A 12586-nucleotide genomic window follows, 5' to 3' on the forward strand; every position below is an offset into this window, starting at 1 on the left:
TTTGGGGGCCTTTCTCTTGCAGCCTGAGTCTGTCTAGGGCTTTGCTAACCTCTACCTACTTCATGACCCTTTTGAGCCCAAATGACTGCCTCGCAGATATGTCATCCCCTGGAGACACTGTAACCGCGTAGAATTCCCTGGGCTGCCTTAGTGCTAGATCCGACCTTTCAGATGACACCCTCGTTTCACATCGAAGGCACACTCACAGTGTTTAGGCTTTGATCTATAAAAACAACATATACAGAGCCGTTTGCGTGGAATGGTCCTGTTGTTCTAACTCAACCCTCCGAAAACCCCCTGTGATTTCTAGCAAGCAGAAGGGTTACAAGGCCATAGGGAGGGTGATGGGCTCCAAGGGCTGATGTGAACGTGGCTAAAAGTGTTTATCTGTCACACCCAGGACATGACGTGACTTCGATATTAAATCACCTGGAAATGTTGATGGTGTTCTTTCGGAAAATGTTTATGGTTATTAACAAAAATTTCTCCCTAACAACACTGCTGGAATGTAGAACCTGGCATAAAATAGCCTTATGAAATTTCTTGCCATGCCTTTTTAAATGCCAGAAGATTTCCAACTTTCTCATAATAACGTCAATCTAAATACCGAGAGTCTAAAAGTAACTCTCCCTTGTGTGTCTGCGTGGTGGGTGTGTGTCTCGGGGAAAACTTCATGTGGGTTCAAGATGGGCTCTTCTCGTAACAAATGCTACACCTGAGTGAATTAGAAATGGAAACATATGTTTTCCATAAAATGGTAGTAGCAGCCCAAACAGTATTATTATTATTTTTTAAAATTTAGTCTCAAAGTATTGTTTGAAAGGGAGAAACACACTCGATTCTCTGTTCCTGTGACATGAAGTCCAAGAGCTGAGGTGGGTGCTGGGTAAGCAGCAATTCTCCTAGAGAATAATTCTGCAGAACGGGGCCCAAGGTGGGTCACTTTGGACTACAGCCCTTAACTGTCTCTGTGGGCTACACGGTCATTCCATTGTAGAAGTGGACACTGCCTAGACTGTGTAGACGTTGCCTCGTTTCCTAGAAGCATGCAGACTCTAGATGAGTGGGGGATCCTTGTCTAGAACAGCCCATCCCGTGCACTTGGTGATAGAAAGAGGTGCCTCTCAGCTCCTGTAGGGAACATTCTTGCCTTCCTCTCCTGTGGAGGTCCCTGTTGTGCCTGGGGGAGGATGAGGGAGTTGTCACAGTGCAATTTTAGGAATGTTAGGAGCTGTGCTTCGGCTCACCCACTGCGGTGGAGAACTCACTGAGGTCTCTGTGGAGGGCAGAGGATCAGATAAGAAAGAAGTCATTCCTCACAGGCTGAGAAATGTGAAACCTCAGGAATTCTCGCTGATGAATTTTATTCCTTTCTAGTCTGAGAAACTATTCTTTCTTCCTAGCAAGAGACACATGGAATAAATCACTGATGGTGTGAACAATATTCGAGATAAATGCCACTGTCAGATAGTTGCCGAGGCGTTCTGCAAGGGCACCTGGTGCTGCAAGCAGCTGAGTCTGTAGTTTAATTCAGTGGAGCATAGTCAGGCGCCTTGGGGCTCCATGTCTTTAAGCGAAGGGCTCAATGCTACATTATTAGTAATTGTGTGTGTGTGTGTGTGTGTGTGTGGTGTGTGTGTTTCTTGAGCAATTAAGGCATTTCACCAACATTTCTGTTTAGTACAAACACTAAGCCCAAGTCAGAAATGTTTACAAAGACATTAGCAAAACACTCTAATGGAGGTGTGATTTTTCTAGGCATTCCGAACACAATTTCTAAACACGATTGAGAAAAATTACCTTGGATGTATGTATAGTGCATCATTGAACAGGGACCGTTCAGGTTAATTAAGAAAGCTGGAGCCTCAGAGGATTTTAAAATATATTTCTTATTGATTTCAGAGAGGAAGGGAGAAGAGAGAGAGAGAGAGAGAGAGAGAGAGAGAGAGAGAGAGGAGAGAAACATCAACAATGAGAGAGAATCATTAATTGGCTGCCTCCTGCATGCCCCCTACTGGGGATCCAGCCCACAACTGGGGCATGTGCCCTGGGTTGGGAATCGAACCATGACCTCTTGGTTCATAGGTCAGCACCCAACCAGTGGGCCACACTTGCTGGGCCCCAGGGGATTTTGAGCAGTTTTTTTGTTGCCTGAGGGAACAACGGGATAGAAATGTGGTGTAAATGTTTAGAAAGGGGGCCATTTTCAAGGTTGTGGAAAATGAAGCCACCTGAATGCTCTCATATGAATTCAAAAGAGAGACACTTTTTAATTTTAGGTAAAACTTGGACCCTCAGACCTCTTGGCTCTTCTGTAAATTGGCTCTTGGGAGCCCACAGTCAGCCTTTCATTTGCTCCTATTTGATATAGAAGCAAATGGTGACAATAAAGAGGAAAATGGGTCAATTTTACAAGAACATGTGCAACAGACAGACGCCTTCATTCTCTCAAATTTCTGCATAAAAATGTGTGCTCGCTCTGTTTGCTAAGTGGTTTCATCATGTCAGGCAGCTAATGCCCGGTTCCCTTTGTTTTCCAGCTGCCGCGGGTGTAGACACTTTGGCGGTGTTTATGGCCAGCAGCGGAACCTCAGATGTCACGCATCGGAACAGCCCGGTCACACCACCGAATACCCTTAATCTCCGTTCCTCCCACAATGAACAGTTGAATGCCGAAATCAAGCACACGGAAGCCAAGAACAGCACACCCCCCAAATGCAGGAAAAAATATGCACTAACTAACATCCAGGCAGCCATGGGCCTCTCCGACCCCACCGCACAGCCTCTGCTGGGAAATGGCTCTGCCAACATCAAGCTGGTGAAAAACGGGGAGAACCAGCTCCGGAAGGCTGCAGAGCAGGGACAGCAGGACCCCAACAAAAACGTCAGTCCCACTGCCGTCATCAACATAACTTCTGAGAAGTTAGAAGGCAAAGAGCCCCAGCCGCAGGATTCCCCGGGGTGTGAAATTTTACCCTCCCAACCCAGGAGAACCAAGAGCTTCCTCAATTACTATGCAGACCTGGAAACCTCAACCAGAGACCTCGAGCCGGACTCGGGCAGCCAGCATGGAGTCGTGGAGGAGAAGTCGCAGGCGGGCCAGGGCCAGGCCTCCACCGTCATTGGGAATGGTGACATGCTGCTGCAGAAACCAAACAAATCCCAGTTCAGTCCCGAAGATGGCCCAGTAGCCACAGTGTCATCCAGCCCCGAGACCAAGAAGGATCACCCGAAAACAGGGGCCAAAACGGACTGTGCCCTGCACCGGATCCAGAACCTGGCGCCCAGCGACGAGGAGTCCAGCTGGACCACACTGTCCCACGACAGCGCCTCGCCCAGCTCCCCGGACGAAGCAGGTACCCCTGGGAAAGGTGTTGGGAGGGGGCCCTTGCTTTTGGTGTTTTCAGTTATTGATGGAATTCATCTCTAGACTGACTCAAAAAATCCATTTGTGGCAAGAGGAACATGACCTTTGGGGGTAAAACTGGGCCATTTGTGTGGCAGATATATCCTTTAACAGTTTTATTTTGATTCATACATAAGTTGTTCTTTCTGGGAAGCAGTTTTGTAAAAGAAATAGGTCCTTGATGGTAGGTACAGTAAAACATCCTCTGTTTAAAAACTGTGCTGCCAGTGCTTAGGTGAACTATTTCTTTATACTGTCTAGAAATATTGGGTTTTGGTAAGCAAAATAATAAAAGAAATACGGTTGCTGGGGACAAGATATAACCCAGTTAAGAGAACCAGCGATTTTAAAGTTCTCAGCAGAACGTATTTATGTTCAAGCTAATGAAAACGTAATAGTCCGGTTATTAAAAGACCATCTCCCTTTTGACTTTTACCGGAGAACATTTTATTAGCTTTGTTTAAGTGATATTTGAAAATGAGAAAGTGATGTTTCTTTTAAAATATGTTCAGCAGTTTAGGATTTTAGCTAGTCTCATTGACTTTTGTCCATATCAATGACGTCTTCAGGCTTTAAAATTGTGACAGAAATAAACAGGTTCCTAAAAGTGGGCTACATTTAACCTCAGTCTTCCATAGCCCTCCACTAGACTGACCATAAAACTGACCGATGTGGAGAACGTTGTTGTGTCTGAAGTCAGAGTACACCAGCACTCGCAAAGGCGTATTTCTGTAACAATACCTTGCAGCCACCCTGGTGGGTCCCCGTGTGCGTATGGTAGGTAGAACTACCAGGGGAGGAAGTAACATTTTCCCATCCTATATGAAAGAGCAGCTACAAGGACTACAGATAAAGAAAAGGGAAGGGGAGAGTTAAGACGTGAACTTGTTTAAAAAAAGTTTTTGAAATGCCCTTTAAAAATCACAGTACTTTAAGTGATGGATTTCATCAGCTTGCTGTAGCTGGTAATGGCAGTGGGGAGGTTGAGGTGAGTCTATTTCATCTTGGAAATGTCTAGCCCTGCTATTATTGGGAACATAATTATGCTTGGTAATGTTACTGAGTTCACAACTCTATTACTTTTCATCCATTGAGAGAATTCATATCCTATAGCTGATGGCACTGTCGCCTGCTGGTGTTTGAATCTATAGAGATAACGAGTATCTCACACACACCCTAACTCGACCTCCTATTTTCACACATCTCCCTCGCACCCCTCCCTGCTCATGCAGATGTGGCTGCTCTCTGTGATAGTTTAATTTTAAATTTTACTGGAAATTATTTAATGAACAGTAAAGTCTCCTCTGCTCCCACTCTAATTCTTTTCCTAGTGACGATCACTACTTCTTTTCTTAAAGTTGTTTTTTTTTTCAAAAACATTTTATGCATATACCCACATCTATAATAAATTTTAAAATATGCCAGATTTTTTACTGTAAAAGGGCCTGGAGAGACTTTCTCGGTAGATGGTAATGTTTAGTGTGGATGTGTGGTTGTCTACATTTCTCAAAAGTATTTAAAAAGTTTGTCACAATGATAAAATACTAGTGTAAATTCCTTTACAAAATAAAATATACCCAAATTTTATGATAATGATCTTATTAACGAGTCCCTACTTTTTAGAGATATACTAATATACTACTATATAGAATGGTATAATATGTAATATAACATAACATAACATAACATAACCTGATATAAATAATAATTCAGTATGGACTTTTCTTCAGAATAATTGGGGTGGGGTTAAAAAAAAAAGAAACAAAATTGCCCCTAAGCTGGTAATCATTAAAGGGGGGTACATGAGGGTTCATTGTTGTGTTCTCGCAAATTTTATATGTTTAAAATTTTCCACAATAAAAACTTAAAACAGCCCAGTGGCTCAGTGGTAGAGCGTCGACCTATGAAACAGGAGATCACAGTTCAATTCCCCGTCAGGGCATATGCCAGGGTTGCAGGCTTGATCCCCAGTAGGGCGTGTGCAGGTGGCAGCCAATCAATGATTCTCTCTCATCATTGATGTTTCTATCTCTCTCTCCCTCTCCCTTCCTCTCTGAAATCAATGAAAATATATATTTTTAAAAAAGTTAAAACTACAAAAAAAATTACATTAGATTGTTTTATAAATGCTTTGCTTTTTTTCACTTAAATATATATTTTGTGGAACTGTCCATATCAGGACATTCAGGCTTTTTTAAGTATTAGGTGTGCTATTCCATCATATTCAAGCTCTGTGAGTTCCTTAGCAGTTTCTCACCACTGAAATTTAGATGGTTGTGTCCCTAGCCCCATCGCTCATGGCGTGCTGGTGTCAGGAAGGGCCTGCGGAGAGCTCAGAGTCTGCTGAAATGTCAGTCCTCTCCGTCCACTGCGGCTCTCGGGTCCCTCTGCTCACTGCTCCTCGCTCAGTGCCCTGGCGGCCCTTCCTGTGGCTTCTCTACACGACTGATTGCAGTGCGTGCATCATGGGAACTGGATGAGGGTTTTCTGACATGTTGGGGGATATGTTCATTTTTCTCCCTTAAAGTCAGTTTTGAAGACCTTAGAATTTTAAAGTATGGGTGACAGTATGGTGATAGCCCTGAATGGGCTGCTAAGGATTGACATTTTGAATCGAATATGCTGGGAAGAGTGTGTTAGCTGTGACTCTAAAGCAGTGAGACTGAGTTTTTTAAAAACATACTGGAGGCCAAACCTGTGCTATCCTTCAAAATGGTCCCTTTGGGATCGTTGTGCCTATTTCAGCATGCTGCAGCATCTCCAGATATGAATCCTATATAATAAAAGCATAATAGGCTAATTAGACCGGATGACCTTCCAGACGACCTTCTGGCAAAGCCGGGACTGCGAGGGCTGAGGCAGAGCGGTGGGGGCCAAGCCCCTTGCACGAATTTTGTGCATTGGGCCTCTAGTCCTATATAATAAAGAGCTAATATGCTAATTAGACTGGACGGCGGAAGGACCAGTGGGCTGGGGGTGGGGCCTAGAGACAGCCGGGGCTGCAAGGGCCAAGGCAGCTGGGGTCGTGAGGGTTGAGGCAGCCAAGGCTCGCGAGGATTGAGGGCCTACCCTTGCATGAATTTCGTGCATTGGGCCTCTAGTATTAAAATATTGGGGAATTCTTTTGGAATTTCCTGAGAGCCAGTTGTGAATGCCTACTGAATAGAAACCTCTACTCATGATAACACTTCGGAGTTTCAGGTAGTGACCACCATATAAATTAGTGAGTGAAATAAAATAAGCAGTTATTCAGAATTGCTATTGCTTTTTCTTTCATCTTTCCTGTGAAGCATAGTGTGTACAATGATCACAATCAGTTTAAATTAAACATTGTATGTTTCACTTCTAATAGCAAAATTAATGTTTATTCTGTATATTTTATATAGTATACCCATGTTTATATATAATACACACAAACACTGACTATTGAAGAAGAAAAAATAGGAGCAAACATTTTGTAAAATAGTAGTATGCACTGTGATAATTCATACATAGAAACAGTGTATATATGTTCTTCTTCACTGTGTATTAAGTAAATACTCATCACTGTGGCGTGTGTCCTGTGGCTAAATCAGGATGACACAGTTATCTTTGAGTTGCAGACTGTGTGCTTTGGGGAGCCTAGAAAAAGAGAACAGATGCATCCCTTCCTTAGGGGCATCCTTCCCAAGTTAGAATACTGTTTGTAAAATAAAGAGTACCGACTAATTCAGAGATTTGTGATTTCCTATTCCCCTTTCTGAATTGCCCCCTCCAGCATCTTAGTAACTTTTTTTTTTTTTGCACAATCCTATGTGTACAATATGTTGCTCCTCTTTTCCTCCTCATCTGTCCTTTGAGAAAACAAGTGGCAATTCTATAAAAGAAAAGCATCTATGAAATTTCTGAGTTTCATAAGAATTTCATAAAGTCCAGACGCATGCCTTCTAGATGCTAAAAGAAAAGCGTTGGTAGTTGAAAGTGAGGACTTTTAATATTAGAATTTGGCCAGAGGTCCCGCCTCCTCAGTGGCCCCAGGTGAGCACAGGGGCTCAGGTAAACTAGGCTGATGGGATCGTGTGTGTGTGGTCTCTCTGTTGATCACCTGGTGTCTTATGTTTGCTTCATGAAAACTTTGGGAAGAGGCAACATTTTGGTGCTACCTGGGTACAGTTGCCTTGCATTGCAGATGGATCCCTGTTGCTCAGGAATTTGAATCCTTTGATGTTATAAATTGATTGGCTTTCACTCTCCAGGCACACAGAGGGGAAGGGAACTCTTTTGCAAGCTGGATAGTTGGGGAGGGTGGGAGCCAAGGCGCAAACTTGATTATGTCAGTATCACTTGGCGGCACTTCTTATTTCTGGCCTTTGCCAGCTTAAGAGTGTTAGAGCCTTGGATACGTTTATATTAACACTTTTAGGAACTTCTTCTAAATGTTCATTTTATGTCACATTGCTCTGGTAATTTCAACCATAAATTATTTTTAAATTGCTTTTTAAAAGCTCCCAATCCCTTTAATACAGAAAAAGAAAATTCCAGGATATCGGAAATGCTGTTTTCAGCTGGTTTGCCCCCATTGAATTCATTTCAATCTTTTAAACGCCCTTTGGTGATTCACTGGCCTTCCTGTTCTGTCTTCTCAGTTGACAGTTCCATGATGTGGCAGGAGGAATTCAAGGAGACAGATGTGAGATGTTTTCAGAATAGCCTGGACACACTGTGTCCTAGGGTAGAGCGCGTGATTTCCAGATTAGATTTTAGCACCTCGGGAGTAAGATGTGTGCAGATATTTCTTATCTCACCCCATGAACTTAAGGAAGAAAATGATTTTGCTCAATTAAATCTTTTTAGAACATTCTAGAGAAAAAAAATTGATTCAATTGAACATTCACGATAGTTTTTGGTTGTTTTGCATTATAAAATATTATACTAGATACTTGTGGGGCGGGGGGGAGAAAGATAAACATAATGAAATGGACGGCAGCAAAATATCTTAACAGTCAGTAAGCACAAGACAGAAGATAATTCAAGACGGAACCAGAAAGGGGCTATAAGAGGTTAGGGCGCTGTGGGATTGATGCTGTAGGAAGGAGAAACGTAATTGATTGGGATGTGGAAGTTAGGGTTCTTGATGTTATCTGTGCTGGAAGTTGAATAGACTTTCATTGGATGGATATCTGGGGAGATCATTGCCCTTTAGAGCTGTTAAAAAGTAAGGAATCACTTTCATTTCTTTTACACTGATCACTAAAGAAGTTTAAGTCATAACTTTTACCCCACTCTTCTCTGCTTTACTGGCATTTTGAAAATAAAAATTTTAGTTCCTATTTTGGCAAGTTTTTTAGCTTCTGGGGAAAGAGTAGTGCAGACCAAGAGTGGCTGCTTAGGAAGGGACAGGGCAGAGTCCTGTCATAGCCCTGCATGAGGTGCTCCCAGAAGTGCCAGGTGATGCTAATGCCCTTAATGGAAGGTATGTAGCCTGTAAGATGGTGACTCAGTGGAATCATAGACACAAAAATACTACTGGCCATGTTCAGATGTCTTCCGGTCAAATTTCATCATGAACTATCTGCTCAGACTTATTATCCTCACAACAGAATCTTAAATTAATACATGCAGAGTTACCATTGTTCATTAGTTCATCTGTTCATTCTTCCTCATTTGTTCATTCATATGTACATACACATGCCAGTTATTTTTCAGAAGTCTACTCTGTGAGCTGTGCTAGATACCCAAGACATAGAAATAAATTAGAACTGTGACCTCAAATAGCTCAAACACTGTTAGTTTCCTGTCTCCATGGAGAATGTTCCCACCATATATAGAGTGCTTTCTAAAATGTGTCCCATTTGGCACATGTCACATCTTAGTACGAACAAGAAATGAAGCCCAGATCCTGGGCAGCCTAAGTTTATAAGCAAAGAAGAGGAGATGTTTAGATGTTTTATTAGTTTCTCAGGGCTGCTGTAACAAATCACCACACCCTTGGTAGCTTAAAGCAACAGAAATTTATTCTGTCTCAGTTCTGGATGATAAAAGTCTGAAATCAAGGTGTCAGCAGGATGACTCCTTCCTTGACTTTTCCAAGCTTCTGACGGTTCCTAGCGATGCTTGGCATTCCTGGGCTTGTGGCCGCATCAGTGCAACTCTGCCTGTCTTCCCATCCCCTTGCTGTAAAGACACCAGTCATTGGATTTAGGGCCTCCTCCAATTCAGTATAACTCCCTCTTAATTTAATTGATTATATCTGCAAGACTCTATTTCCAAATGAGGCACATTCTGAGGTCGTGAGTAGGCATGAATTTTGGGGAGACTATTTAACCCAGTACAGATGTGTCATAGATAATGTCTTACTGTATGCAACACAGAGGAGATGTGAGAGGATGTTTGTAAGAATTATTATATTCAGTGTTTTCGAGAAGGAAAGCTAACATTTGCAGGCATTGTGAGAACTGATAGACTCCCAGAAGTGCCAGGTGATGCTAATGCCCTTAATGGAAGGTATGTAGCCTGTAAGATTGAGACTCAGTGGAATCATAGACGCAAAAATACTACTGGCCATGTTCAGATGTTTTCTGGTCAAATTTCATCATAAACTATCTGCTCAGACTCATTATCATGTAGCCTGTAAGATTGTGACTCGGTGGAATAAAATATGCTGCAAGGGACCTCAAGATAGTTTTGGGTTACCTTCATCCAAATTCTTCATTGTAAAGGTGAGGAAACTTAGGTATGGACCTGATACTGTTGAATCTGAAACCACAAACTCAACTGAGATGGGGCAAAAGTATGGAAAAGGCAGGAAAAGATAATAATGATATAATAAAGCTTAACATTTAACAGTATGGCTCAGTTCTGAAGGGTGGGATAGTTCAGTGTACTTGGCATGTGGAGATGGGGTTATTCTTTTTTATCAAAGCTTATAATAGCCATGTTTTTCTTAGCTCTGTTTAAGAGAATTTGCTTTCCAAATATTCAGGATTTTCTTAGGAGCTATCTATAATAATAAAAGCGTAATATGCTAATTAGACCAGACGTCCCCCCAGATGACCTTCCGGACAAAGCCACGGTGGTGGGGGCTGAGGCAGAGGCTGCCACTGTGGCAGCAGGGGCCAAGCCCCTTGTACGAATTTTGTGCATCGGGCCTCTAGTGTAGAATATAAAAGAAAACAATGACCCTGACTTTAGAGCAATGCACAGGCAATATGATGCCATGAAAGTTTCACAAATGGGCAGTGCTGGAAAGCCTACAGGCAACCCACAGGCAGGCTGTGTCCAGTAGATGGTGTTTTAGAAGACTTTGAGTTCAATGCCAATGCTTAGAAATTGGAAACTTTTATAAAAATGTGGGTCTCTTAGTTTTCTTGTAAGTCCAGAAATCTCATGACACTGTGCTCAAATGCCAAATAGGCAACACTCAGCGGCAGCTTTAGATGGCTCCCGCCCTCGGCACAGTGACTGGACTTGTGGACCTTGCTCCATGTGTTCGTCGACTCAGCCATCGTGTACACATGAAATTCACGGTAGAAAGAACTGGGCTGATGTTGATCTTGCCTGTGACGACTGCATGCAAGTGTAGTGCCATTGTAGCAACATCCCTGTGTCTATAGACTTCTTTTAATCATAGTCATTCTAGTCTCAGTCCCATGCCTTCTGGTAGAATTATACAGTGTGACATGAACTATTAAGCAAAACATGTTTGAAATTTCCAAAGTCATCTTTAGATGACTCCTCAGAGCTCTTCCATCTGTTAATCTGGTTAGAGGAGGGAAAACATTAGCTTTTCAAAAGCTGGGATGTGGGTGGTTCATAAATTTTTGTACCCTGAGTCTGATTCAGTTAATATACCCAGTTCGCTTTCATAAATGTGAGGATAGTTACCAGTTACCCTTATAATTTATATATTGTGCTTATCTACTAGAAACCTTGGGTGTAAAATGGTGAAATAAAAGCTTCATATTCAAACAGATTTGACTGGAAAAATCCAATTAGTCGACTGTTAGAAAATTGTCAGCATTCCATATGGAATGGTCAGAAAGTGAGAGAAGAGGATAAAACACCAACTCCAAAATATTGGTGTTGGTATCTAAGAGAGGAGATAAGATTTTATTGTTGGTTTGCTTTCCTTAGATTTGTTCTTGGGAATGACAATTTTAATTCCTGCAAGGATTCTTTCTTAATATCATTAGGTACATTGGTGGTTGATTAGTTTTCTCCCTCCATATTTGAAGAAGTCTTCCTATAGAATGGCACTGAACTGGTACATCTGGGATATTATAATGATAGATTTCCATCCTATAAGTGACTTGTCTAAGAAGCTGATTTCAGTCTGTTGGCTTGTTACCAGGATCTTTCTCTTAAGCATATGGTAGTGTATGTGGTGGTTAGGTATACAAGATGGCTGGCCCATGAAAGCCTATTTAATCCCTAATAGACATGTGAGTAATCATAACAGAACCATAAGACAGTTCCTCAGAATGTTATAGAAGAAAATGTTCTATGTGGAATTGTCAGAAAGTGAGAGAACAACGATGACCCCCAGGACTGGGGCTGTGGAGACACCTGCTGATGGAAGCCTCTAGGGACACTTGTTAGTAATGGGCTAATTCTCCACTTCGCTTTTCTGTGTTTGCTCCTGGTTATAATCTGTGGGGGACCTTTGATCAACATTCCTTTCATCCCTTGCTCACTGTGGACAAGGGAGACATTCATTGGCTTCCTGCCCTTCCTCTCTTTCCCCAGAACATGCCTCAGCCTCTTGCATGATTTCTGAGTGGCTTTCACCTTTTAGTTGATGTCTTATCCACCTGTCCCCTGCATGTGTTATGGAACAAGGGCCCAAAGTTATAGAATGGATTCAAGTCCATCATGTCTTTAATGGAGGAAAGGATAATTGGTTTGGTAAACTCTAGACTGTTTATTTGAAGAGTACTTTAGTGAGGATGATACTCACATACTTTCTATGGATGAATGTCTCCTGAGTTCCTACTGTGTGTAAGGAACTGAGCTAGTGTTCTGGATGAGTCCGTGATTGAGGCACAATGCTTCCTTCGAGGAACTCACAGGCACCTTCCTCAAGATTCTTTCAAATCTCTTTAACTCTCTTACGGCATTTATCACGTTCTGGGTTTTAGAATCCAACATCCTGATTGGTTCCAGCTCCATCAGTTTCTTAACCTCTGAGCCCCAACTTTCTTA

The 12586-nt window shown here is 42.2% G+C and overlaps 1 protein-coding gene across 1 annotated transcript in view; it reads left to right on the forward strand.

Moving 5' to 3' along the window:
- Positions 1-12586, forward strand: part of APBB2 (amyloid beta precursor protein binding family B member 2) — a 328097-nt gene that overhangs the window by 172039 nt on the left and 143472 nt on the right. Inside the window, exon 5 of the mRNA XM_081092795.1 lies at positions 2541-3356. Coding sequence (XP_080948921.1) covers positions 2541-3356 — 816 coding nt within the window. The remainder of the gene's footprint in view (positions 1-2540; positions 3357-12586) is intronic.

This window comes from Myotis nattereri, assembly GCF_964212035.1.
Source record: "Myotis nattereri genome assembly, chromosome: 1".
Classification (NCBI taxonomy): Eukaryota; Metazoa; Chordata; class Mammalia; order Chiroptera; family Vespertilionidae; genus Myotis; species Myotis nattereri.